The sequence below is a fragment of the Scatophagus argus genome, chromosome 15, assembly GCF_020382885.2.
Source record: "Scatophagus argus isolate fScaArg1 chromosome 15, fScaArg1.pri, whole genome shotgun sequence".
Lineage (NCBI taxonomy): Eukaryota > Metazoa > Chordata > Actinopteri > Scatophagidae > Scatophagus > Scatophagus argus.
In genome coordinates, this window is record NC_058507.1 from 13,219,665 (window position 1) to 13,247,408 (window position 27,744).

Below are 27,744 nucleotides of genomic sequence, written 5' to 3' on the forward strand. Positions count from 1 at the left end.
GTCTTGGAAAAACTGGAAACTGAAAATGACATGCATTGCAACATTTCATTTATTCTTCCAACAACATGTTTTATAACAACAAAACTTAAAGTAATCTGCAGTTAGATCAAACACACCCTATCCTCACAAAATCCACCTTCCAAACCTCACAAAAGTTTTGAGTTCTATAAAAAGAAAACAGGAAAGCAGGAAACTTCAGTCTATTTACAGGTCCATGGTAGTTGTAGAAATATTAAAACCTTGGAGCACCATAGTCATCAGGCATCCGTTCTATATTGTACCTATGCAAAAGAAAACCAAAACAAAATCAGTATAGTTTTTTGATTTAATAGGTACTTGATTTTAACATTTTATGCAAAAAAACACACACAAATGGCTGCCACATATTTAAAGTTAAACCTGAAGGACTGTTACCTGTGGTTTGAGATGTACATGATGGGCACTCCAGGGATCTTCCTCACTCTTCTCTTTAGATCTCTGTCCACAGTGGCCAGGATGTAACACTTGTGCTGCAGAAATATGTATATGTAATTAAGTCTCCAAACTAAACACAGGTACATGACATCTTTATCTGCTATTATAAAATTATGACTGTTTTACCACCAGGAGTTCATGTCAGTTGAGTGTAATGCTGCTAGAAGTAACCATACTGTTAAAAGGGGGTATAACAATCAGGAACATTGAACAAAGCCAGGCTTTCTTTAAGTGAGTTGGCTCAACAAAAAACAAAGTCCAGTCAGTGATAAAGATTAACAAGACAGTGGTAATCAAAATTTTTTGTTAATACAGACTTCAGTTCCATAGAAAGGGTCATTTGCTGCATTGACTTGTATGCCGCCTATTTCAGTCAAGAGAACCAGGCTGCTATAATCAAGAGCACTGCTGCTGTACAAATAAATCATAACTGAATAAATGCAATCCCAAAGTGTAAATTACTATACAACTGAAACTGCCAAATAATATTTAATGCACAATACTAGAACTGCAATACAATTAGCTCACTTAATAAAACACAGTCATATTAATTGTTATTGTGTTCATTATGAAGTTATGGCTGTGCATTAGTACATTACCTGTGTTACCCGTTGGACTAAACAGTCATCAGCATATGTTCCCTTGTGTGTGCAAGGCAGGTGCTCAAACCTCGGATCCTTGGCTATCCTGTATAAACAAATAAAGCAAAAAAAAACCAAAAAAAGTCACAAATGAAAAATTATTACTATGAAGTTAATACCCCCAGTGCCATTTTATTTTCAGCAGCTTGTACCTGAGTGCAACTCTGTACTTCATTCCAAGCTTTTCAATCTCAGCCATCACACAGTCTGTGATATATGGAATACCTGAAATGGATGAAATTGCAGAAAAAATGAAGGTGTTATTTGTATGGTTATATTAAATCATTTAAAAAAGGTATTATTGCCACTTTGTAATAGCAATAGTACTTACATTTTGCATACAAGCAATCCATCATGGACTGAACAATGTCCAGTTTGGCTTTGATGGAAAAGTTGATGAAATTGGTGTCGACTAAAATGTGGTATGGCGGACCAAGCTGAGTGTTGTACTGGAAGAACATGCACGATGGGTACTTTGGTCTGCACAAAAAGTTAAAGGACATAAAGTTAAGAACCATCCACCACAACTGGTCATCATCATTGAGCTTTTGCGTGGCCAACTTACACTTCTGTCACCTTAAGCTCTGAAGGATCTTTCTTCTTTTTCTCTTTTGCTTTAGCGCGGTCTTTTTCTTTTCTACAGAACAACAAATAGTTAAGACTGGTTGCACATATCTTAATGATACCCACATATCTGTTGTATGCTTGGAAAGAGCTAACCAGAGAGAGCTAACAAATAACACAGTTAGACCAAGGGTGATTAGCAATCATTAAAACTTACATTCTTTGGTCTTTCAGATTAATCATTCTCTTCATTACAGCAAACTTCTTTGTTTTCTGCTTCCCCTTGAATGAACAAGTAAAGACATACAAAAACTGGTTACAATATATCGCAACCAACAGTATAAATTGTTTTCTAGCTGGCGTGAACATTGTTAAAACTATGTTATGAAGGGTTTGAGACGATAACAACACACGCTCTTTATTGATTAAACAAAATATCAGCTACTATCTCTCACAGCAGAGAAACAATACTGGCTCATTAATAAAGCTGTTTATTTGTGAAGTTGACTGATATGACTACAATACTTACAAAGCTAACACAAAATTCATGAGCCAAACACGAACAGTTAAACTCAGGCTTCACTTGTGACCATAATTTTTTAGGGAGAAGTGCCGACTGAGTTTCATTAGTATTGTAACCAAAGCCTTTAGAGTGATAAATGTAAAATATATATTTAGACGAGTATTTCTCTCAACAACTGTACGTGTAACACTAGGCAAGTTAATTTAGCTTACTTAGCGTTAACACTTAGGCGCTAGGCTAGCTAAGTTAGCTCAGTGGCGTGCCTGCCAAAAGCTTTAACGTCTCATAAATGACACACAAAACGGCATACCTTAAGCGACAACGACCATCATGACAGCCGTTGTGTAACTGTAACATAGTTAGAAATTACATACCATGTTTTTAATTTGGGACCACGGCTCTCATTAGCTGAACGGAACTTGCTTCCCTTTCCCTCGTGCGTCGATGCGATTATAATTGACGTAATCAAAAAGCGACGCCGTTTCTGCGCATTTTCCGTTTGCTAAGCTACTGGTTGACAGACGAAGGTAGATAATGTTATCATCTAGATTTAGTACATTTTTGCATTTGCCTTTTTGCTTTGTGTTGCTGTGCGGTTGCAAGCGGCATGTTGTGGACGTGTTGTGATGTGTATCTTGATAACCAGTATAGCCTGGCGATGAGTTTTCTAAAATTACGCTGACATTGTTGGTTAACTTGGCTAGCTGTTAGCATTGTGCTGTCGCTAGTAAACTAATACAACTGTAGCAGTTTGTCAGTGCGATGCTAACAGTTGTTAACATTAGCCTCCAGCTTTACTCTGCGCCTGGTGTAAATAGACCAGGGAGAATTGATGATGTTGCAGTTAGCTTAGCCTCTTTTATGTTCCGCTCTCGGTGTATTCTGTGTTTGGAAAGTTCGTTCAAGCAGCTGTGGGTAAACTTAACTTAAACTGAGTGTTTAGAGAGGTTATTTAGTTAGCTGTCCGGTTCTTTGTGGTAGTGGTTGCGGGTGACACTTGAAAACGTTTTGACACCTGAGCTAACACGTATAGACAGCTCATCACTATCAGTACCATCGTCATCGTCTGGGCTGTTGTTGAATGGGGTCTGGTGTGTAATAAGACTGCCATTGACCTGATTTCTTTGACTTCTATACTTTGACCTGGCTAAACAGATGACGGTGAGAGTTTTATGACCCCTCATAAGCCAGGGTCTTCATGCATATTTTAGTACAGTGGTTATTGCATGTAATGTAATTCTCCCACCAGCCGACACTTCTCCAAGGTGACACTTAAATATTCATGCTTTCTTGGCAGAGCGGCTTATTGTGAAGCACTTAGGCTTAATAATTTCCTGTCTGTTTGACCAATGTTCCTCATTAGAATCCATTTATTGAAAATATCTGTTGTATTGAGCGGTTTCATCTTCAATTGTAGGACACTTGACTACCCCCCTGGAGAGAGACATTGTTCCTTTGAGCACGGAGGGGTCTGAGTGAAGGTTGAAAGATGGTCTGATGGACCGCTGCTTCTTCCTGACCTTCCTCTGTTGCTCACTGTCGTGGATCTTCTTCTGGGAAGTGCGCTGGAAGAAAGGAAAAGAGAGTCAGATTGAGGAATGGCTCCAAGAACATAGCCTCTCTCAATACAGACATTTATTTGAAGGTCAGTGAGTTATAGTCTTCTTCATTTGAGATTTACATGATTATTGAAGCTTATAAATTTGGATGAGTTGAAGTAAGCAGGTGTAGCTCCAGGACATTTATGCTAGACACAGTGCTTTTGCAGAAATACCAGATGTAAGTGTCATATTTAGCTGAATTTGAACTAAGTTTAATCCAAGGAGATTGTCTTGCTTATTGCATCAACCCTGTTCATTTTTTGGTTTTGAACACTGAATATTAAGGCTTATGAGATTCTGTGGCACACATGGGCAATAAGCACAGGCTTAAATACTCATTACAGTGGACTTTAATGAGTATTTGGGTCTGCGCTGGGGCATTACTAACGGTGATATATTGGCAGGTATGTGCTTGGGGATTTTTTATGTGCTGTTCATGTGTCATCCAGATGTACAAACGTTGGAGGAACTAAGTCTGAGTGTACTGAGTCGTCTGGAAGAGGTGGTGAAGGAACAGCAGTGCTGGAGGGAAATTGCAGAGGCCCACATCCAGCTGCTCCGAGACTTTGCCTTCCAGGAGTGGCTTTGTTCCCAGAACCTGGAGCACTACTACCATACGTAAGGAATGAAAGGTCTTAACTTAAACATTTAAACCAGTCTGGCAATGGTGTGCAGCTTTTTTTTTAAACAGTTATTTGGTGGCATGTCATAAATGTAGATTTATTTATTTGTTTTCTTTTTAATAAATGCCATGAATTGTTGGTCTCAGTCATGCTGAATGCTGGTTCACGCAGGCTGTATTTATTTATGTCCACTTGAGGGCACCCTCTCCATTCATGGCTACCTGAGTTTGCTGACACTGAGCTGTGGAAGCTGCAGTGTTTCAGAGGGTCACTGCAGTAAAAAGTATTCTTTAGAGACTGGGAGCGTGAGACCCTGCAGCAATGCAGATGTTTGTGTATGTGTATTGAGTTCTCTGTTGATGTAATCAGAAGAGGCTACCACCTACTGCTTCATCAAAATGCTGCGTATTTACTCTGCATCAGTTTCAGGACAGTTAGTTGTAATGTTTGCAAAGGTCAGTTGTGTTTCTCAAACACACAATCATGTCGTAGTTATTCTGTTGTTAAGGAAAAATATCTGACACTTATAATGGAGCGCAATGTCACATTTCTGAAGGTCATGGCTGTCAGTGGAGAAGTTGAAGTTGCAGACTCACATACGCCTCTCATTAGTTCTGAAAGAAATCATTTAAAAATTTAAATCATCATTTAAATTTAAATTTAGGTACAGTTATTTGTGAATAAAAAAGGAGGACAATAGTTGTGACGTGAGTAAACTCTGAACGCTGAAAAATGTCTTGTTTAATTTACTGCACTGTTTTTACATATAAGTATGTGTTGATACTGCTAGAAGATTTTCCTCTTATTTCAGTTATTATTGAGATAATATTGTGTGCTGCCATTATAATCACACTGTGAGATTGTTTGCAGCACAAGCACATTTGTAGTATTAACAAACAAAGACACAGTACTGCGTTAGTAGCTGTAATAGTTTTGATTGTTACATGTCAAGGCCAGACAAAACATGCCGCACCTCCTCAGTACTCCCCTTTGACGTGAAGAGTTTAGCTGATAAGACCGTGGTTAGTCATGTACAGTTTTAGAAGCACTGGTGTTTGTTCTGTGTGTGGGACAACCTGTTGTGCAAAGTTTGGCAGGAAGCGACTAAGCAATCTTGCTCAGTGGATGTGGACACAACACTAAGTAATACTAGGGTTATATTCAACATACTGAACTTTTTAGCTTCTGTTCATGCCATTTCTTTTGCATTTACTTTCACTATCGTTTTCCACTGCAGACTGAAGACCTTGGGTTATATGAATCTGGATGATCTGTCTCAGTTTGACAGTCAACTGCAGCTGTCTGTAGCTGCCTGGGGCTACTACTACGAAGACTACATAAGGTTGTCTACAGGCATCAAGATCTTCCAGACATCCAGGGGGAATCGTGACCAGGACTACGAGATCCGGCTGGTGCACAGTCTTGCTGAGAGGCGTCTGAATGAGAAGTGGTCAATTGGTGAGATTCTGATTGCTAAGAGTTTTTACAAATGATAAAATGTTGCGTTGTGTTCAGTGTTGTGTCATCTCAGTGTACAGCCCAACATCTGCATTAACAATGCATTTACTACTGAGATAAATGTAGCACAATATAAAATAAATGTCCCATTATGGCATTCCTGTGGTGCAAACATAACCCTTGTCACACTGGTATTCTTGCCCAAGGTGTGGTTTTTAACTTTTCATACTGGTTACTTAAATTATACCATTTCTTGGCACACCCTTTAACATATAGAAGTGCTGACATTCAGCACGGGATTATGTAATCATCAAACATTATCTTAATAAGAAAGGAAAATGACAACCACTAAGATTTAACCTGTATGTGTGGATAAGTGTATTTTCTCTTCGCTTTAATTACTCATCGGTACAGTGTCCACTTGTCTTTTCAGCGGGAGCTCTCATATTTGGCTGTACTGTGGCGCTGTGCTTTTTGATAAGGGACCTCATGTTTTACGTGATTGGTGAGTCATGTGTTAGCTGTTTAGATTGGAGCTGATATGGCTTGTTCTGAAATTGCTACCAAGTGAACAACTTTAACTTCCCCCTTTTAGTGTTCTTTCTTTTTTATACTATTTAAAATGAGTAAACTCTTTAAATTATTTGCAGCACATTCATTCTCTCTCTTTCTTTCTTTCTTTCTTTCTCTCAAACACATTGAGAACAAATCTGTCTCACACATTCTGAATCCAAACATGATCATACCTGCCTCGCTAATAAGGAGAGGTATAAGGTAACATATGAATACGGCTGGGTTGTTGAGGTTCTTTATTTTTCACAAATAAACATTTGCAGTGGAGCACCTTATATACTGTAATATTTAACAGATAATTTAAGAAAGCGTGAGTGTGCCTTTTTCCACACACACATGTGCACCCCATCGCTTAATGCCACAAATATAATCAAATTATGCATTTTTACTCTGCAAGCACGGCCAGTTTTATAAATTGCTTTATAGCATTTGCTCTGTTTTACTAGTTAATCAACTTATTCCAGCAACCTCTTTCCTGTGCTTCTTCCCTTCTTGTGGCAGGTGGAATTACTGTTTCCATCATAGCGTTTGTCTTTACCATCAAGTTCCTCTGTGAGCTTGCAGCGAGGGTGGTTAGCTTCCTGCAGAATGAGGATCCAGGGCGACGCGGTGACCGCAGCATCTACGACTATGTCCGGGGCAACTATCTGGACCCACGTTCCTGCAAGGTGTCTTGGGATTGGAAGGAACCGCAGGAAGTGGGGCAGACTATGAGCTTTAGAGTCCAGGTGAAGACTCATTCCTCTTGTCTCACTTTTTTTCAAGCAACTTATGAATGCAGCAGTATTGAGAATATTTGGTTGTAAGACATGTTTACAAATGTAAAACTGACTTTTGTGTTGAAAATCATACTTCTGTCTTCTCAGCTGTTCTATAAGAATGGCCAGCCTTTCCCAGCCCACCGGCCTGTGGGACTGAGAGTCAACATCACCCACATTGAATTGGCTCTGGACATCCCTGTTACACAGGAGGTTCTGCAAGAACCAGAGTCCAATGTAGTCAAAGTAGCCTTCACAGTGCGAAAGGCTGGACGCTATGAGGTTGCCGTCAAGCTGGGTGGCCTCAATGTGGCCTACAGCCCTTATTATAAAATATTTCAGCCAGGTATTACTACTGCATCTATTTTACATCCAGCCTGTATTTTGCTGTGTGTAATTATTGATGTGAAAAGTTCATATGGAGTAATTCCGTTTCCATTTATTTTTTTGGTACTTTTCTTCTCGCATCAGGTACAGTTGTCCCATCAAAAACCAAGATAGCCTACCATTTCTCCACCCTGGTGCTAACAAATGGCCAACAGCACACTTTGCAGATTGAACCCAGGGATGAGTATGGAAACCCCACCAGTAACTCCACATCTCTCACAGATGAAACCAACTACAGTGTCCATGTGCACTCTGTAAGTCAGTAACCCCTTTTTCTATTAGCTGCTATATTGTCATTTGAAGATTTATTTCTTAATTCCAAAAATGAAAGCCAGCATTCCTCATCATCCTTCTGTTCCTAGTTGCACAATCATTAGCTTCAAGGTACAGCAGAACAAGTTGTTACTGGTCATTTCCAAAAGTCTGAGTGTTTATTTCAGTTACCTTGTTCTTCCAGCTGGGCACGGTGGATGATGACAGTCTAGAGGAATACTACAGTAAGTCAGTCTCACTCAACAAGCAGCAGTGCCAGGTCCTGCTGAGACTGACCCTGAAGAGGACGGGTTGTTTCAGGGCCCGCATTTCCTACAAGGACCAGCCTCTCAGCAATGGGGAATTTGACATTATTGTTCTCAGTGGTGAGCAGCCTTTCTGTGCTGAGTACAAATACGCTACTACAGAACAAACTGTACCAACGAATACAATGCACTTTTTAAAAATAACCTTTCAATGCATCAAATCTATTTTTATTACTTTAGCCTGTGTTTTCAAAGCCTAATGCTCACGTTCTCTTCGCATATTTCAGAGAATGAGAAGGCCTGTGTGGAGAAGAATGTTTCCACTCCAGGCATAAGTATCTACTTTGAGGCTTACCTTTACAGCAGTGGGAACTACAGCAGTTCTTCATGGCAGTTACCAGCCTCCTCTTTGCTAGCACCCCAGAGAAGGCCCTCCATGGGAGAAGAGGAGGACGAGCATGACTCTCCTGTGGAGGGACAACCTGAGAAGGTCAAGAAACCAAAAAAGGTCTACTGTTACATATCGCCAAAGGTAAGAGGCCAGCAGTCGTTTCAGCTTGTAAATATAAGAAATGTAAGATGTTATGTATTTGAGAGGGCAGAACTTTACATTACTGCAAAATGACTTGGACTTGTATGTTCAACAGCAACTATCCGTGAAAGAGTTCTACCTGAAAATTATTCCGTGGCGCCTTTTCACCTTTCGAGTATGTCCAGGAACAAAGGTGAGCAGAACTGATGTCAGAAAACCCTGAAGAGCGGCCCTACTTCGATCTGGTTTAACAAGCTCACCATAATCTCATGCTTTCTTCTCAGTTTACCTACTATGGTCCTGACCCGGTTCACAAGTACCTAACTCTAGTGGTGGATGATGGGATACAGCCTCCTGTGGAGCTCAGCTGCAAAGACAGGAACATCATGGCTGCCACCTTCATTCGCTTCCTGCACAAGAACATTGGTTTGTCTCAGTCTTATGCAATCACTGTTGCCTTGAGCAGCTTTGAGTAAGTACTGACTTGAGTGACTACTGTAGCAATAATTGGATGGTGATGTCCATAGGTGGCTCAGAAACCTTCCAAGACAAGGTGAACTTCTTCCAACGTGAACTCAGGCACATCCACTCCAAGAGACCTCGCACCAAGACCTGCCTAAAAATCACTCGACACGCCATTCTAGATTCAGTAAGTGCTGCTTTACTGTGTTATAAAGCTGTTTTCCCAAACTATGCATTGATGAAAATGAGCATGTTGTTGTAATAGTGATCATTTTAACTCTCTCAGTTGTCTGTTCCTCTTACTTAGTCCTTGAAGACTACAAGGAACTTCTCAGTGTCAGACTGGAGTAAGAACTTTGAGGTCGTCTTTCAGGATGAGGAAGGTAAACAAAATATCTGAAATAACTGAGATTCAGTCTTCAGTGTGTGTTTCATACATTTTTGCTGTTGCACCAAGCACTATACTTAAAAACAAAAGCACTTTAAAAAGACATCATAATGAAAATAACAGACAGTAGACCACGCTGTTCAAAGTTTTGATGTTTCTCTGCAGCTCTGGACTGGGGCGGACCTCGCAGAGAGTGGTTTGAGCTGATTTGTAAGACCCTCTTCGACACCTCCAACCAGCTGTTCACCCGCTTCAGTGACAACAACCAGGGCCTTGTAAGTTAGTGTGTTTTTACCACTTAAACTAAATTTAAAGACATTTTCAGATAGAATGTAAAAAATAAGCGTGCACCCATCTTCATTTCCCAGGTACACCCAAATCCTGACCGGCCAGCCCATCTGCGTCTAAAAATGTATGAGTTTGCAGGCCGTATCGTAGGGAAGTGCCTGTATGAGTCTGCACTCGGTGGAGCCTACAAACAGCTGGTACGAGCTCGCTTCACACGCTCCTTCTTGGCCCAGATCATTGGCCTCAGGATGAACTACAAGGTATGGATCACAGCACAGGTTGTGTTTTGATCGTTTACCCTCTGCTGTCGGCTGCTCTGTTTCATCACTTTAACTTTCTTCACAAAGCCAAGAAACCTGATGTGTTTCTTGGCTTTATTTATTTCGTGGAGAAAAAGCCAGCATGTTTTGCTGTTTCTCCAACTTCCTAAGATTTCAAAGCTGAAAACTAAATCCAACCCAATCATCTTTTTATCCTTCCACTGAAATGATGAAATGCCATGTTTATTTGGAAATGTGATTTTCTTGTGTTTTTGCTTTGCTTTCCACACGCAGTACTTTGAGACAGACGACCAGGAGTTCTACAAAACTAAAGTCTGCTTCATCCTAAACAATGACGTGAGTGAAATGGACCTGGTGTTTGCTGAGGAGAAGTACAGCAAGTCAGGACAGCTGGAGAAGGTGAGGCAACATTTTTGGAAAGGAACATCCTCTTTTATCCCTGATGTAATTTCATAGGCGATAGGAGCAATAAATCAGACAAGAGAAACCATATTGGTTGTTTGGCAAGTGTTGGGTTTAACTGGCTGTGTAACTTGTGCCGAAATATGGTTCTACCTACTTATTTTCATTTAGACAAATCATTTTCCAAAAGGACATTTTACTTTTAAGATGAACTTCCTAAACATTTCTACTAATACATGAGAGCCAGTTTAAGCCTGTATATATTTGTTTTACAGATCAAGAAAATTTCTGAACTCTTACCAAACTCATTTTCTGATCCTGTCTCCGCAGTCTTGTCTTTGCTGGCTCACACAATATTCGAGTTTCAAACTGTGTCTCATGACTGTTTGTTTGTTTTCCCCTTTTATGTATTCCGTCTGACATGTATTTCCTGCCCTGTGTTTTCTTGCAGGTGGTGGAACTGATATCAGGGGGAGCTCAGATTGCCGTTACCAATGAAAACAAGATGCATTATCTCAACCTGCTGGCCCAGTACAGACTGGCCAGCCAGGTGAGAGATGAGGTGGAACACTTCCTGAAAGGTAAGGAAACCAGCACAGCTGCAGCCTGATCATTTTTGCCAGTTTCTCTCATTTGAGATTTCTGGCAACGTGCACGTAATTAGTGTAATTTTCTCAACAATTGCAGGTTTGAACGAACTGGTTCCAGAAAACCTGCTAGCCATATTTGATGAAAATGAGTTGGAGGTATGTGTGATGTTTGTAATAAAATCCATTTGATCTTCAAAACGCCACTGGGATAATTCTAAGTTTTTCCATTTAATCTCTTCAGCTGTTGATGTGTGGCACCGGTGATATAAACGTGCAGGACTTCAAGGCCCATGCTGTGATTGTCGGAGGGTCGTGGCACTTCAGAGAGAAAGTATGTCACAGATGTTCTCTGTCGATGTTTTTTTCCAACAGCAGGCCACTAATGAAAAGTCTGAGCATACTGGTCTTCTGTTGTCACAGGTGATGAAGTGGTTCTGGGCTGTGGTGTCCAGCTTCACTCAGGAGGAGTTGGCTCGTCTGCTGCAGTTCACCACCGGCTCCTCTCAGCTTCCCCCTGGGGGTTTCAACACCCTTTGCCCCTCCTTCCAAATCATCGCTGCCCCCACACACAGCACCTTGCCCACTGCACACACGTGGTGAGTAGGAAAACATAAGCAGATGTACTGTCAGTCTGTTTTACAGCTGGCCGGTCCACCCTTTTGGTCCAGACTGCAGTTGTAGTTGTAGCTGGTCCCAGCAGATGAATCCTGTCAATTTTTTTGTGATTACTGGCTTTTTATCAAGCCAGACTAACAGGTTTTTTCTGTGGAATATTTCAGTATTTACTACACTATATAGACAAAAGTGTTGGGATGGGGCTGTTTTTCACGGGTTGGGCTCGGCCCCTTACTTCCAGTGAAAGGAAATCTTAATGCTTCAGCATACCAAGACATTTTGGACAATGCTATGCTTCCAACTTTGTAGCTGCAGTTTGGGAAAGGCCCTTTTCTATTCCAGCACGACCGTGCTCCAAAGTACAAAGCAAGGTCCACAAAGACATGGTTGGATGAGTTTGGTGTGGAAAAACTTGACTGGCCCTAACTAGACAAAAATGACTATATGTGTGGTATTGCTCCAAGCCAGTCACTCCAAACACTCATTCAATTTAATGCAATATGTGATTGGCCCACTACTGTAGCAGCTCTAACCCATATAGTCTGTGGTATGTTGAAGTCGTGGGTGATGTTTTTTGTTATGCTACACACCAGTCATGTTCACTAACAAGTTTATGCATAACATAGGGAAGAATTATTTCAGTAAAAACTTGGAATATGAGTAATATGACAAAGCATGTACTATAGATAAAGCAGGTATTTTGTTTGGTATCATTTCAAGGATACTGGTATTGGTATTGTAATTTTTTTTTAAACCCTGTCCTGTTCTGACTGTTTGTTGTCCTCTTTTCTGTACAGTTTTAACCAGCTGTGCCTCCCTACCTATGACTCCTATGAGGAGCTGCATAAGATGCTGAAGCTGGCCATCAGTGAGGGAAGCGAGGGCTTCGGCATGCTCTGATTCTCGCATCAGTGGCACTGTGGTTCCATGTGTACAAGAGGAGATGAACACTGTCCACTCTGGTGTCCAGTTCCCTGCATTCATCTACGTTCAACAGTGGGCTTCTTAGCACAGGATCACCCAGACTCTCCCCTATAACTACGCTCTCAGGATGAGAGGGCGTTACTGGAAGTCCCTGAAGGTTGTTCTCAAACCAGGACTCAATGAAATGAACTTCAGTGCTACTGTATGTATATAAAACATCTCGCTTTTGTAAAAAAACAAACAAACAAAAAAAAAAAAACAGGACGCTAGGAACTGCTGAAAAATGTGAGGTTTTGGCTAGTTTTATTTCTTAATGCTAAAGTGTGCTTAGTTTTATATGTTTGAAAGACATGATGCTAGAGCAAAGGCCTTGAGTATTATTGTATAACTGCTTCTTTTGCATTTTGCAAACTGAGGAACACTTAAGTGCAACAGCAGCCTACATGAGATGTGGGTGACGCGTGCATCTACAGCACTTTGGCCTTAATCGATCAGGGACTGATGTGTGTATGTAAATATATAATATCACTCTTTTATTTCAATACTTGTATATAGTAGTGTGTATACATAGGTTTTCATCTGGTTACCTTTTTGATTTGACCTTTGAGGAAAAGGGATTAATGTATTGTTGCACGGTTGATGGGTTGAGAGTTTATATAATTTCTATAAGCTTTTTTTTTTCTTTCAGAAATGAATGGGTTTTAAAAGAAGCCAAGTAATTTCTATTGTTTATACATGTTTTTAACTTATTGTGTCTTGAAAAATTATTTGTGTTGAACCCTACTGTTTAAAATGTGTTCGTCTGGAACGGGATAATGTTTTTGTTTTTGTTTTATAACCTGCCTTATTCATGCCCTTTGCCTCTGATTGTATCCAGAGAGGTGCGTAGGTGAGAGATGTGTCATCGACAGGTAATAGATATATTATGACATTTGTAGTGAATGCAGGGGTCACTGTGGATGTGAGTGCTGGTTGGATGCTGTGGAGAACCTGTATATAACAAACATTTTGTTATATATGCTGTATGCTTTTTCCCTTTTCATTCACAGCCTTTTATGGGTTTACCTCAGAATCTCCTATGCCACCTTTGCATCTTCTGACACAAGTGTATATGTGTTCAAACACATGTACAGTGAAGCATACACTTACTGTTTGTTTATAGTTCCCTCCTTCCAGTCCTGACTGTACAACATTTAGCCATATTATCCCACATCCTCAGTAAACCGAAGCATTATATCAGTGGCAATGCTGTCTTTTATGTTATTGTAAAACTATTTATCTCTAATGCTATGTTAGTACTGTCAATATCCTGAGCCAACAGAGTTGTTTTTTTTTGTTTGTTTGTTTGTTTTTCCTGTTGATAATTGTGCAACAGTTCCTTTTCTGTTCCAGAGTTTACATGCTCATTGGCTATTTCGTTATAGTGTGTGCTAACAGGCAGAGTTTTTGCAGAGCATTTAGGAAAACTCATGTTTAGACTTGGAGGCAAAATGAAAACTTGAATGGATGATTCTTCTCGAATAGTTTGAGTCGAATACCTTCATGTTCCGACACGCAGCACTCTTCATGCAGTTTCTCTTCTGGACATTATTTTCACAGTAGGCAGTACAAGTTTGACTGTGCCACTAAGGGATTTAACTTCGTTGTTATTGAATGGCGAAGATGTCACATTTTGACTGTAGTTGCTGCAAGTTGGGATCAACTGGATCGCATTAGCTGGCTTTTTACAGTGTTAAGAGGTTTATGGATTTGTGTTCGTTTGGGTTGTGCAATGTTGACCTGGTGTACCGAGGAGAGCAGTGAAAATGTGCTTATAAAAATGTTTCATTAAGGATGTGTTTTCGGCACCAATACCAATGGCTGATGTCATCATGTTTATCTGAAGTAAAGGTCACTGAAGCATTACATGTGTTAGTTGTCCCATTAGATACAACCATTATAAACAAATATGAAGGAGGTCTTTCCTGTAGTTTAATGTTCTTGTTTAATGTTTTGTTTTTCATGAGCATCTGCTACTCTGTTTTATGTTTGGGTTGTTTCTGGGTTACGTGAGTGTGACTTTTAGCAATGTAGATGTTGTGAAATATTTGCCTATGACTGAAGCTGGGGTACTTTTTTCTTTTGTTTTTTTAATGGCAAGTCTTTGCTGATGAATGTTTGAGATTCTCTGCACTGCAGGCCCTTTGTTTATGGGAATAAAAAAATGATGGACTAAATTCTTATCACCTTATCTAACGTTTTGTACATCATATTTGGATTGTGTGAAGGAGTGTGATGGCACACCCTTTTTTCACTTACAAAACCTGGATTTGGTTTTGAGTACTGAACAAAGAGAGCTTGAGGTTATGACTTCTAATGTCTCATCACTGCTATTTTTTTAAATACGTGGCACAAATTTTTAAAGTGTCTAAAGAGTGACTGTGTCATTAAAAATAAAATTATTGTAGCTCCTGACCAAAAGTCTGTGAATGCTCGTTAGTAATAGTCAAACTTTAGTTTCTTTGGTCAGATGGGATAGATGTGGTATTTGATGAAGGCAGAAAGTGAAGTTGAATCTTCTGTTATCAGCTGAGAGATTCAGATTATTTACAGATGTTTTTTTTTTGTACTACTTCAGAGCCATATAATACACAAAGATGTCTGCTAAACTTGTATAAATTCAGAGTGCATGTTTCAGACACAAGGGGGCAGTGGCTCTCCATGTGACATGAGCAGAGGGTACATTCTCCTGCTGTCATCCCCTTGGGAGAGCTTAGGAGCAGTAAATGATGAGAAGCTTTCCTCCACACTTCCAGTACTCAGCACGGAGGACAAGCAAAACTGAATTCTCCTCCATTTCAGACTTGCTGGTTTCACATCAGCTGAAGGACTAATGAAATCAATCTTTTGAGAGCTCTGCTATGTATGAAATGTGATAATACCAGGAAAACAGGGGCTCCCTTTCCTTTCACCAGGCGGAGGTGATGGCATGGATGACAGTCATATCAGCACAAGACGCGATAGGAGCACACTATTGCATGAATGAATGTTTGCCTCCTGAGTCATACAATGTTTGGCAATGGACTCTGAGTAAAAATCCTTTTTTAATTGCTTTGCTTTAAGACTGTGGACATGCAGGCCCCATGGCCCTCCATGCTACACCCACATGTTCCTGGCATGTCTCCTCACACTGTGGTCTGAACACTATCAGGAGCAGGCAGAAAGGCATCTTGAAGTACTTGGAGACAGGAGTCCAGTTATTTGGTCTTGGCATGCACCTGTGGATTTGCATAATGGTCTCTCTCTCAAATTTCCCCCAGGAATGCTTGCTAAAGAGGGACCACAAATCAGAAAGTCATCCTCTGGCACTCACTAAGAGTAATGTACCATGTTGGAATGGTTGTCCTTCCCCAGAGAAACTGGGAGATCGTTCAGCAACAATACTGTACATTTTTGTAAATTCTTCTGATGATACTAATTCTCTGGGAAAACATGTTTTCTCCGACAAATTTTCCATGTACTATTCCATAAACATCTCCAGACCTGACTGCAGCTCAGTTCTTATGGTTCAGGTTTGCCAAGTTCCAAGGAGAGTCCATTTTTGGGTGGTTCTCCTCAGCTAAAGAATTTACATAATTGAAAATGCAGTGCCTCATTTCCAGTCTTTGAGTCAGACACTGCCTCTCGGGAGCTGTCCATCACTTTCTCTGATCAAAGATAATTATCAACAGACATTGATCTTCACAGAGCAGACAACACAAATGTGGCACGCCTTAAGTATCTTTAGAACATGACTGCTCTCCCTCCTTCCTGTTAAACGGCTTTGGGATTGTCTGCTTCCCCTTCCAATATGCAGGTCTTCATTACCTGATTGGACGCCACTGATTAACTGCCAACTGTATTGGCTAAAGGTATTCATCATCTATGATGACTGGGCCAATTCAAAGGCCAGTATTAATCAGGGTTGTTGAGGGACAGGAGAACATCAGTCCAGCAGCTAGCCTGGACTGAAGTTTTGCTTAAAAGTTTGCGCTTAACTTTATAGAGTATAGACTTCATGTTACGTGCGACAGGTCCTTCAGGCTTTAGTCCAAACACTAGCGAGGATTAGGACTCTGTGTGTGAACATGCAAAGTCCTCCTCTTGAACAACAGCGACTACAAAAGATGAGAGTTGTGCATATAAGAGTCCTCTTGCATTTTTCATGATGTTGCCCACTAAAATGTTTTGACTGTTTGGCCTTCGGGGGGGAATTTCTGCCTCATCTGTGTCTTCTGCAGTTGCTCTACCAGGAACCGGCATCCTTTATGACTGGTGACAGCGTGGTTCTGCAGTTGACATGTTTGAGGATTATGTGGAAAACGGCTGTGAGAAATGCACATCACAGTGATGACAATGGTCTGGCAATGAGTGCAGCAAAGGAATGCATGGATGGGATGCTGCTGCTGATTAAAGAGCTTTGTTTTGTTTTTGGGGTTTTTTTTCATAGATCCCATGCTATTTCACAGATTCTCTGTTGCCCCTATCAATCCTCTGTGATTTAAGTGCTGAATCTTGGCTCTCAACACCCCTGCTGGAATGCAACAAGTCCACACTGGGCAACATGTACAAACTGCCACACACAGATGAAAAAGCCTCATTAAAATACATTCCTCTATCAGAAACAGGACCGCCAACACATGGTTTGTTTTGAAAACGATATAAACGTCCATGTGTACAGCTCAGGTCAGAGACAAGCAGAAGCTTACAGCCACAACCAAGAAAACTGCTAGCATGGAGATTAAGCGTCCCCCAGTTGATGACTGTCTAAGTTATATATGATGTTGAGAGAGAGACTATTGATTCATGGGGTTAGTTGTCCTGCTGGGATGTGCAGCTGTATTACATTCAATGTGTCGACAAACATTTCAGTCCTTATATTTTTCTCTGTGAAGACAGGGCCTCTGTAGACGGTCCAGCTGTTTGATAAACACCTATGTGCCTCGCCACGCTTACTGTCAGAGTGGTTGTCACCATAGCAGATATGAATAAGCTGTGAAGCAGGATTCATCTCGATTTCTATTTGAAACAGGTTACGTGTCTTCAGACAATAAGCAGCTAAATCAGGTACTTCTCAGCTCAAGGACTGGAAACTTTCAAAGGGACTGGAGCCTATTGATAGATTTGCAGCCTTTAATTGAACAAACAACTGTTTGAACCTTTAATTAGGATGGTGAACATGTTAACATTGAACCTGTTAAATGTCAACATATTATTATACTGAGCTCAAAGCGGTGCTGTGCAGCCTAAGGCTGGCTGTGGACTCTAGATCTTTTCTCTCCAATGGCACATAAACTTCACCGTGTCAAATTGTCCCTTTTACTGTACATGCATGTAAAAATCTTCATACGGTTTCCAAACCGTGGAGAAGAACTGGGTGGTTTACTATACATTCTTCCAATGTGATGAAAAGCTGCGTAGTTCTGGCTTAGGGTTACAAGGTCAGGACCAAATCGTTGTCTTTAATACTGACTCCTGCACTTATACAGATCAAAAAATAAAAATGTGTTAAAAACAATTTGAAAGAGTTTCTTAACAAGCTTAACAGTATTTGTGAATGAAGCACCGTGTTGGTATGCGGTTTGGACCTCATCTTAATGTGAAAGTTCTACAGCTTTTAGTCATCTTTTGAGCTAAAAGTCATTGTAGAGTTTTTCACAACTCATGGGGGAATTCATTCATTCATACTTTGTCCAGATAGATGACTATGTTTTAAAAGGGCTACACTGACCACAACCATGCAACCACAACAATAGTAGCCACATCTGGTCTGCACATGTGTCATTTCTTTTTGTGTACAGACAAGGCCAGCTTACAGTGTTTTTACAGTGCAGAACCTTATATCACCTTCACCTCTGTGCTGTGCAGTTCAATCTGTTGAGAGAAAAACAGTGTGATGCCAGCATCAAAGGTAAGCTGGTAAAAGGACTGTGCATTCGAGCACATTCATCTTGGCTCAGAGATGCCAGTGTGTCTAGGCTGGCATCACATGCTGCATTACATACTATTAAATGTACTCAAGGGGAACTGCCAGGAGCCAGTGAGTTAGGGATGTGGATGAAAGAAAAAATGAAGTACAGCACACCTGCTGAAAACTGCTGATAGAGGGAAGCATGTTCCCGATCCCTGCCAAGAGACGGGTCAATACAGTAGGGACCACCCCAGTGAGACAGAAAAGGTGAGGCTCTGTTCAGACTGATAGAAAGATTGACTGCATCCTATCGGCTGCTGCCTCCAAAATGTGCCCAGCTCTCAGTTTAGATAATGGCAGACTGCCGCCTAAACCCTTTGAAAAAGAGACTGTGAGTTTTCAGCATGATTTCCTTTCAGTAAAGTTCCCATTAATAGCAGATTCACATGACCCATCTGGAGGGTCACTGCCGCATGTAAAAGTTAGATTCGGTGTGTGGAATCATGAGGAATAAGCTACAAAGCATGGTATTTTTTCGCAAATCTTTTTTTCTGCAGGTCCCCCTTCTCATAAAGTTATCATGTTCCAAGTGCAAAACAGCCTGAATAGGATATGATGTAACTCATCCAGGCTCCTCTCTGCTTTCTGTGTTAGCATTGTGGGTCATGGCAGGAGTCCCTTCCTGTTCAAGGGTGTCAGCCACCCAACGGGATGATGAGGATACCATCCAGGACACTCTAGAGAGGCCAGAAACAAGTGAGGACATGAGAGAGGCCATGGACATGGCAGAGAGTGTTTGCTTTGCTCTGGGTGTGAGCTATGCGAGGATCTGTCTGTATATTTTTCTTTTTATGGTGACTGGTTGAAACGAGGCTCCGTAGAGGAGCCCCCATCAAGGGTCGTCATACTGCTACACCAAGTAAATCTGTATTTCAAAGCATGTGAGTTTAAAGACCTTTTGCTTCTTCTCATTATCTGAACACATGACTTCACAGATTTGTTTACGTGATGAGAAATATGACCCATTCTCCTTGAGTAATTTTAAAGAATAGACTCATTTGTGTTTAATGCTACAAGCAACTTCTGTTGCTTGTGGTCTTTGTGAACAGTTACTCAAAGAATCATGTGGTGCTAACAAAACAAAGAGAGCATTTATTCTGTACAGTTTTCCACAGACACATCAGCAGAAGAGAATACAACGGACACCGACTGAGATCCAAAACGGGGAGGGTTTGTTGCTGTGAAATTCCAGCATTAGGTCAGTCAAAGAAAATACGTGTTCCTGCTCTGGGCTGGTAGACAGAGGAGAGACATGCTGACATGACGCTGATTTGTTTGCTTCATTTGGACAAACCTGAAGAACAGGGAAGAAGGCCCACCAGTGACACTGTCCAAGCCGTGAACACACTGAAACATATTTGTATTCACTGTATCTTCTGCCATTAGACCGTCATCATAATCGATCAGATTGGCTGTTAAGATGCTGCCTCCCCCTTTGCTCTTTGTTTCTTTCCCAGCGTTACCCTTTCAAATCGCCCAGCATATTTCAAGGACCTGATGGAATCTCCCAACTTTTGAAGCCATCCTTTCCAGACTGCCGTCACGATTTCAAAGCCTTGCAAATTTTGTCAGATATCCAACATTGTTCATTGACTGCAGATGAGAGCTTTTCCATCCACTGAATTAATCTGTGATCTTGTGGCCGTCATTAGAGAATGCAACAGCAAGATTTTTGTGGCAAGGTACACATTACATCAGCAAAGAATTTGCCCAGAAAGACTTGGAATTTCCAAGCAAATGCAGGATGTAACTCGTAAGTTTTGTCAAAATTCACCAACACCCTATACTTATTACCACATAAATATGAAAACCTTCCATTTTCTGTCTTTGCTAAGTATGATATAATAAAAGCTGTTACGCAATTAAAGGAGTTCCTGGGTGTTTGTGACAGGGAGATTGAGCTATTTTGTGTTTAGGTTTGTGATTAACAGTCCCCAGGTTGTTTCCAGATGTGGCCTCAGACACAAATTGAGTACATTTTTTGATCAATTCACCAAGAAAAGAGTGACCCGACACGATGCTATCCATCATCACAAGGGATGACGCAGTGATCTAATAAGTAGATCCGACTCCTCGCTGCAAACATGGAATCATTCTTTAAGGTAAATGGTGGACAGATGGCTGGGCCCTCTGCAAGCAATCACGGCCAATGATTACCAAACTCCTCATCACACACACTATCAACTGGTGAGAGGAAAACAATAAGGTGGTGGGAAACAGTAGGACTAAAAGGAATTCGACCATCACAGCCTCTAATATTAGCCAGGCCTTTTGTGGATAACATCACTGACTGCAGCTGTGTTTGCTGTTTTGTTAGAATGCCACAGAATCTGTTTATTTACAGGGGGAGGCTTAAAACATTCTGGATCAGACGACAAACAGAGGCTGGGTTGTTGAATATCAGCTACATCCAGTCCGTTCTAAATTTGCCTATTATGAAATCCCGTGCAGCCTGAGGCAATTTCCAGACAAATGAAACTGACACAGAGCGGTATGTGTAAGATTTTAAGCCAAAATTAGTTCTGATATCTGTCCAACCATCCCACGCAGTTACATGAAGGTCTCTCGTGCAAGTCTTAATTTACAAGCCCTGTGATTGATTCCTCGAGGTTATCTTATCTCGTAAACAGTTAAGGAAAAACAGGTGAAGGACAATCTTATCGCGTGATTGTTTTTTTAACAGCTCCTGATGATTGTCATGTCTGTCATTACGGATTTTTCTACTCGGCTGTCATACTGTTTTCATTTGTTGAGAAATTTACCTCTTCCCTGGATAAACATTGGTCTGGACTGTATGAATAAAGAGAGAGCACTTTGACATTTCAGAAACAACACCAGATCAGTTATCATACTATTTCTCTCCATAATGACAGAGTGATTAAGTACAGCCTTGATATGTTCTTGTGTTTTCATGTTTCATTACATTATATATTGCTGGTGTCTTGCATCCTAACATTTGTCATTGAAAACAAACCACAGCTGCACTGCAGAGACCCTGTCCTTATCTTTGGATTGTAGAGTATAATTTGTTTAAATAAAAAAAGCTGCTCTTGTAGATCACTGATAGATATGTTACAGTTGCAGTTCAGTTTGAATGTATGAGAAACAGTGGTGGAATGTAATAAAAGAACCGTACTTATTTAAGGGAGGCATAATCTACATTTATCTGACAGCTACAGTTAGGCCTACTGGTTACTTCTCAAATCAAAGGAATATTTAACATTTTGGGTATTACTGGTAATTTGCCTTTTTTGCTGAGAGCAAGATTGAAAGTTCTATCCCTTTCTCATGTCTGTCTGTTAAAGTAAAGCTACAGCCAACAGCCGGTTAACTTAGCTTAGCCAGCAAGTCAAGAATACGTTTAGCACATAACTCCCTCATAAAACATTTTTACACTTTGTTTTATAGTGCAGATTACATCAACAAAATAAGCTACAACATGTTAATTAGAGTGGCGGCATGGTGGTGCGGTGGTTAGCACTGTCGCCTCACAGCAAGAGGGTTCCAGGGTCAAATCCTGGTCTGGGCCCTTCTGTGTGGCAACCCTGCATGTGTTTTCTCCAGGTACTCCGGCTTCCTCCCACAATCCCAAAAACATGCACATTAGGTTAATTGGCTACTCTACACTGCTTCAAGGTAAGAGCGTGTAGTTGTCTGTCTTTGTGTGTCAGCCTCGCGATTGACTGGTGACCAGTCCAGGTTGTACCCCACCTCTCGCCTGGAGTCAACTGGGATAGGCTACAGCCCCCCCATGATCCTGATGGACAAGGGGTATAGAAACTGGATGGATGGGTGTTAATTAGAGAGCTTCAGAGGTGTTAGTTGGCGGTTCTGCCAAACCAGGCTAGTTGATTGCTGGGCTGCTAACAAATTGTTGGTCGTATAGCCTTATGTTTACTTAATTCACAAAAAAGTCTTCTTTTCTACATTTTGGTAAGAAAGCAGATAAGCAGGCTTTATTTCCCAAAATGCCAAACAATTCATTTCAGTTTTACTAAGTAAGACGTATAAGTTTCAAAAATATGATGCATCATTACAGATTGAACTAGAAAAATGTTTTTACACTGTTAATAAGTACATTAGAAAATAACCTACTGGTTGATATACTTTCCTACTTTTACAGGTAATTAAGTGTTTTTAAATTTATTATTGTTATTGCCACTTTTACCTGAGTAACAGATCTGAATACTTCTTCCACTGCTTCCACTGAAAATTTAATTGCAGCCCTCAATTTAATTGGTTTACATCGATGACCTGCAGGGAAAATGAATGCAAAATGAAAGTGAATGATGAACACTTTTCACTCCTATAAGGTTGACTGTAGACACACTGAACAAGTGTGACTTTGCACAGCTGTGTGAGTATAAAGTACAGACTGCACATCTCAACTTTCACTAGATAATACATGTACGTTGTTTGTGCCATCAGTCACAATTCAATTGTACCCAACACCAGTTCCACAAGTATTTAATGCATTTAACCTACTTAAATTCCTGACCTGGTGGCAAATGAGCAGTAGGTGACCATTGGGTCATCTATGTAGATGTGGTCATGATGCCATGTGAAGTCACGAGGATCAGCAGGATAAGTAAACTCACCTCTTCTGGCACTTGAGGCTGTTTAGCAGCATGTCTGTCTGCGGGCTTATTAAAACTTGGCTCCCTAATGAACATTTGCCCTTGAAGCCTGCTGAGTGCTTAGTGCTGCTCAGGAGACGGGGCTCTGGACACACGGGGCCTCTCTTCCTGCTCCCTACGGAGCGCTCAAGTATAAGACTCGAGCTGTACCGGCAGACTGGGGTAAAGTCATATAAACACTTTTGCTTTACAGTGAATTGGAATGTTAACAAAAGACAGTCCACAGAATAAATTCTGTGGTTCTGTCTTCATGTTTTATTTTTGTGAAAAGTAATTTTGTGAGCTGATGGGGAGAGAAGTTTTATTGTCACTGGGTCTGTTTTTTGTTTATAGTTTTGTCATTGTCATTCTGTCGTCTTTGCCTGCGCGATCTAAACCCCACCGCGGCAGCGCATGTGATTGGGAGGAAAAGGCAGTTCCACATGGGCCGACTGAGACCTTGCAACTACGCCATGACTTCACACTCCATTGTGAACATGCCAGTTTATGTTTGTTTATGTGTGTATGTGTGTTTATGTGAAGACTGGACAAATATGAAATGTGGTGTGGGCTTGTAGACAGTGTTGCACAATAACACGTCCAACCCAACAGCTCCCTCAGGGTTGTGATTTACGAGCTGGGCAGTGACTGAAGACATCCATGAACTAAGGCCTTCTCCAAAGACAAGGAAATCCCAATCTGAATATAACTTACTTGTTTGTCTGTCTGTGTATCTATCTGTGTCTATCTATGAGCCTAGAATCTATCTCATTAGAGTTTAGAGTAGATTTCATTGAACTTTTGTGGTGTCGGCTGAGAGTTAGACGCACAATTTAAAAGAAAAGCAGTTCAAAGAGATTCCACAAAAGTGCCATGATGAATGGGGCAGTTTTCCCTAACATCTGTCGGAGGCCTTGGTGTCTGTTTGCCCGGGGGGCTCTTGCAGACAGGTCAGTGCAGTCAAAGAGTCTTCCTCCCTGAGCCTCACACGCCTGTTCTTCCCCTCAGTCTTGTCCCATGCATCCCATCGTCATAACAAGGTTTCATTGATTGCCTTCGCTCTGACTGGACTGAAGTTTGGTCTTTGTTATATGCTGCTGTTGGTGTTACCCTATTGACCCTCGTGCTGGAGGGATCCCCACCCAACACTCTTGACTGATAATTAGCGAAAGCCTGTGGCAGAAAATACTTTGAAGTCATCTCTGCTAATTGTTGTGTCATCCCCTCTTGCCTTGAAGTGTGCTTGCGGTAAAAGGAACTTAGGTTATGGCAGGCTGATGGTTTGTTCTGACTAAATGGACTATGGGGAAAAGGTTTAATGGATTGAAAAATAACAAATTTATCATGCTTAATGGGAAGCTATTCAGGTCAAATTGAGCTCATGCAGGGGGTTAAATCGCATCATAACTTTCTGGCGCTCGACCTTCACTGTTAATTGGGGGCAGTGAAGAAGATTTTTCATTCACCTAACTGTTGCTGAGTAGAAAGCACATGATTCTCTGCTCACAGCTAACCAAGCATGAGGCCTGACCAGCAGCCCTCAAATATGAACATTACATGAAACTGAACACTACATACGGAGAGAAGACTCCTTGAAAAACACAGCAAGCAATTAGTTCGGTTCAAACTGCGGCACCATACCAAATTGATGTGCTGTCGTGTAAGAGGCTGGAAGGCACGTGTCATCAGTGAGTCAACCAGCAAATGTGGTTTATGCATCATCCATTCCCAGCAGAAAAGGTAAACAGACCTTAACCTGTATTACGCAACAAGCTGCAGTCTTATATCAAAACAACTGACAATTTGGTCGATCTTTCCTTTATTCTGCATGAAGTCAGACTGTTAAGAGACTGTTGAAAAAACTGTTTTTCAGGGTCAGGCAATTAGTTTGTGCCACAAATGTTGGTTGTTGAAACCCTAACATAATTTGCAGGCCTAAACAAGCAGGAACATAGAAAACTTCCACAAGACTTCCAGTGGTGAATTATAGCACTGTGCTGCATATTGATATTACAAGGCCAATGTTTGGGGCATTTGGAATATATGTTTTACTTTTACTATCAACATTATAGGCTATCTTGTTGAGAGCTTCTTGGTTGAAAATGTGTTGAAAAAGGAGTGACCCTCTGGAGGCAGTTAGGGAGTTAAATGAGTAGAATATAATGCTCTCTGTGCATTTATGAAAAGCATTTTTACAGGGCCTGGTTCAAGCATAAAACCACTTTTATAAGATCTGTATGACACTCATTAAATTTAGATATAAAAAGAGGAAATATATCCAATGAAGCCTGTCAACTCGCTAAAGAGCTGAGATTTTGTTACACAATATGACCAGAGAGGATTCAATAAATCCTTTTGCTCTTTATTGCACCAGTTACATGTCTGAAAACTGGCCATGCCGGATTTAGATGGTTAACTACCAGAAAGTCACTGGCAGCTTGGTACCAGACGGTTGGCATGGACTCATAGGTGCCTGCCTTACCTTTGTCCCAATTTCTATAACATCTGATATTGCCTCTGCATCATTCATGTTGTCTGTTATGTAACTGTGTTGAATAGAGCCATTCGGTAGTTCTTTTGCGAGATAAGTGTGTGGAGCATTTTTCTCTCTTGTGGTGGGAGAGGGGATGTAGGGTAATTGGAGCAGATATCCATTTCTATCCTCCTGGTAAAGCTGCTAATGTGGAAAATGCTTGACCTTCATTTTCCATGGTCGGTTGGTGGAGACACCGTGAAACAACGTGAACAGCAACTGAAGCGGGGGAGGCGTGCGGCCATCTATCACAAATAACAGATGAGCTGGTCCAGTAGGCCTTGTGGCCAGGCCACAGTCCGCAGGACCAAAAGGAGGAGAGCCCATGGGGCCAGGCCAATAGCTAGAGAGGCAAGCTAAATTGAGGATGAGGGGCCAGGAAAATTGAAAGGGAGGGGAGAGACAAATGGGGAGAAAGAGGTAGAAAGCTCTGAGTGAAATGCCAGGGTGATCTATGACACACATTAGTGCTTCTTTTTTTGTCAATTTCTCCAAAATATGATGACTAAACACTCAGAATTTACAAGTATACATGTTGAGAGGGCATGAACTCCATCCTACAGCTGATTAGACTCTATTGTCAGAGTCCAATCATCCTGTTACTGATGACATGATTGTGGATGCTTCAGGTGACATCAGGCTAAAAACCCCACATCTTTGGAAAATATATGTTTCCTGGACAGTTATGACAACTTATTAATGGACTTAATTAACTGCCAGCCTGATCCACCCTTTGAATCCACTTCAGTGGCATTTATGCAGTAAATTCATGCAGTAAAGCGACATCATTCTGTGTATTGTTCATAAGAAATACTTTTAAATCAAACTTCAAGAGACGGAAGGACTACACCACAAAATTCAAGGCTGAAGTGAATTTAGAAAACATTCAAAGAATTGAGCAGTATATTTTCTATCTGACCGTAGAGATGAAAACATTAGCCAGTGCATATTTCAACAGCCCAGTGAGGCTGCCATTAATAAAACAATTTTAATGTGAAGAATTAAGACCATAAATTTTAATAAATCCACAGGAATCTTCCTCTTCCTGTGTTTCTGTGTGAAGTGTCTCCTTACAACAAATTTCACTTTCAGTTTAACGTGGAGAGAAACGGGCAGCAGTGATCAGATTTCTTGGTTGTAATGCAGCTTCCTGGGTCGTATTGTAACAGCAGAGATGGTTCTGTAAGCTCACTTAACAAATGACAGAATTGTTTTATGTTTTGCATAGTTAGCCCAACAAGGAAGCAAGAAGGCAGCACTTGCCTCTCTGTCTACTTTCTTTAAAAATTCCTATGTCTGTATCCAGCATCCACTCAAACATTCACGGAGCAGAGCTATTCTGGGTAATGGTATCATGGGGGTTCAGATGGCAGTGGAGATCTAGAGTGGTTGCCTTGCCCTTGTCCACTATTTAGAACAGCAGAAAAAGCACGAATCTGTTCCCCGGACTCCCGCTGACTAACCCTAAACATCAGGATCAAGACAAGGAAGCTTCTGAGTTTTGCCCATAATACATTTAGCCCCCATCAAGTCAGGCAGAAAACTCTCCTTCTGACCTCATCTTAAACCTCACAAAACCATGCTGATAATATCACTGACTCATCCAGTCAATCAACAAAACCAAAGATATGTGAAGATGAATTTAGTGTGTGTGTGGGGGATGGGACGGACATGAGGCTTGAAGCTGTTGGCAGTCAACCGATTATTCTACTATTCTACTGCTATAAAATCCATCCATATTACAGGCTGTGCAAAAATATATGATGTATAATGATTTCTGTATCAAAGCCAAGACCGCCAAAAGCTTTTCAGAGGGGGTAAAAGGGTAATTTGTAAAAGGGAAGTACTTAATCTAATCTTTGTTGCAGTTTTCTTGCCAATTTCTCTTACCGCTGACATCCCAGGCAGCTTAAAGCCTTTGTTAATTTAACAACTCACACCCAGAAATGAATGAGCCGATCACTCAGCTGTGAAGTAATGCAGGGAAGATGTATTGCCAATTCT

At 41.0% G+C, this 27,744-nt stretch overlaps 2 protein-coding genes across 4 annotated transcripts; one reads left to right on the forward strand and one right to left on the reverse strand.

The window, feature by feature from the left end:
- Window positions 1-31: 31 nt before the first annotated feature.
- Window positions 32-2,721, reverse strand: fcf1 (FCF1 rRNA-processing protein). Its single transcript, XM_046412076.1, has 8 exons — window positions 2,577-2,721; window positions 1,897-1,961; window positions 1,681-1,752; window positions 1,447-1,595; window positions 1,268-1,340; window positions 1,074-1,161; window positions 415-509; window positions 32-281 (listed from the first exon to the last, which is right to left on the reverse strand). Exons 1-8 carry the CDS (start codon window positions 2,577-2,579, stop codon window positions 233-235), a joined length of 594 nt encoding a protein of 197 aa, XP_046268032.1. The 5' UTR covers window positions 2,580-2,721; the 3' UTR covers window positions 32-232.
- On the forward strand, window positions 2,623-14,818 carry arel1 (apoptosis resistant E3 ubiquitin protein ligase 1). Of its 3 annotated transcripts, XM_046412063.1 has the most exons (22): window positions 2,623-2,729; window positions 3,620-3,847; window positions 4,253-4,421; window positions 5,664-5,884; window positions 6,318-6,389; window positions 6,959-7,185; window positions 7,324-7,561; window positions 7,687-7,856; window positions 8,060-8,240; window positions 8,408-8,652; window positions 8,768-8,845; window positions 8,937-9,078; window positions 9,180-9,301; window positions 9,422-9,497; window positions 9,668-9,777; window positions 9,871-10,050; window positions 10,345-10,470; window positions 10,925-11,054; window positions 11,161-11,219; window positions 11,305-11,394; window positions 11,484-11,659; window positions 12,476-14,818. In XM_046412063.1, exons 2-22 carry the CDS (start codon window positions 3,700-3,702, stop codon window positions 12,576-12,578), a joined length of 3,063 nt encoding a protein of 1,020 aa, XP_046268019.1. In that variant the 5' UTR covers window positions 2,623-2,729; window positions 3,620-3,699; the 3' UTR covers window positions 12,579-14,818. The 3 variants fall into 3 exon arrangements, with proteins under 3 accessions (XP_046268019.1, XP_046268020.1, XP_046268021.1); XM_046412064.1 differs by lacking the exon at window positions 3,620-3,847 and having other exon boundaries at window positions 2,681-2,729; XM_046412065.1 differs by lacking the exons at window positions 2,623-2,729; window positions 3,620-3,847; window positions 4,253-4,421 and adding an exon at window positions 5,297-5,569.
- Window positions 14,819-27,744: the final 12,926 nt, after the last annotated feature.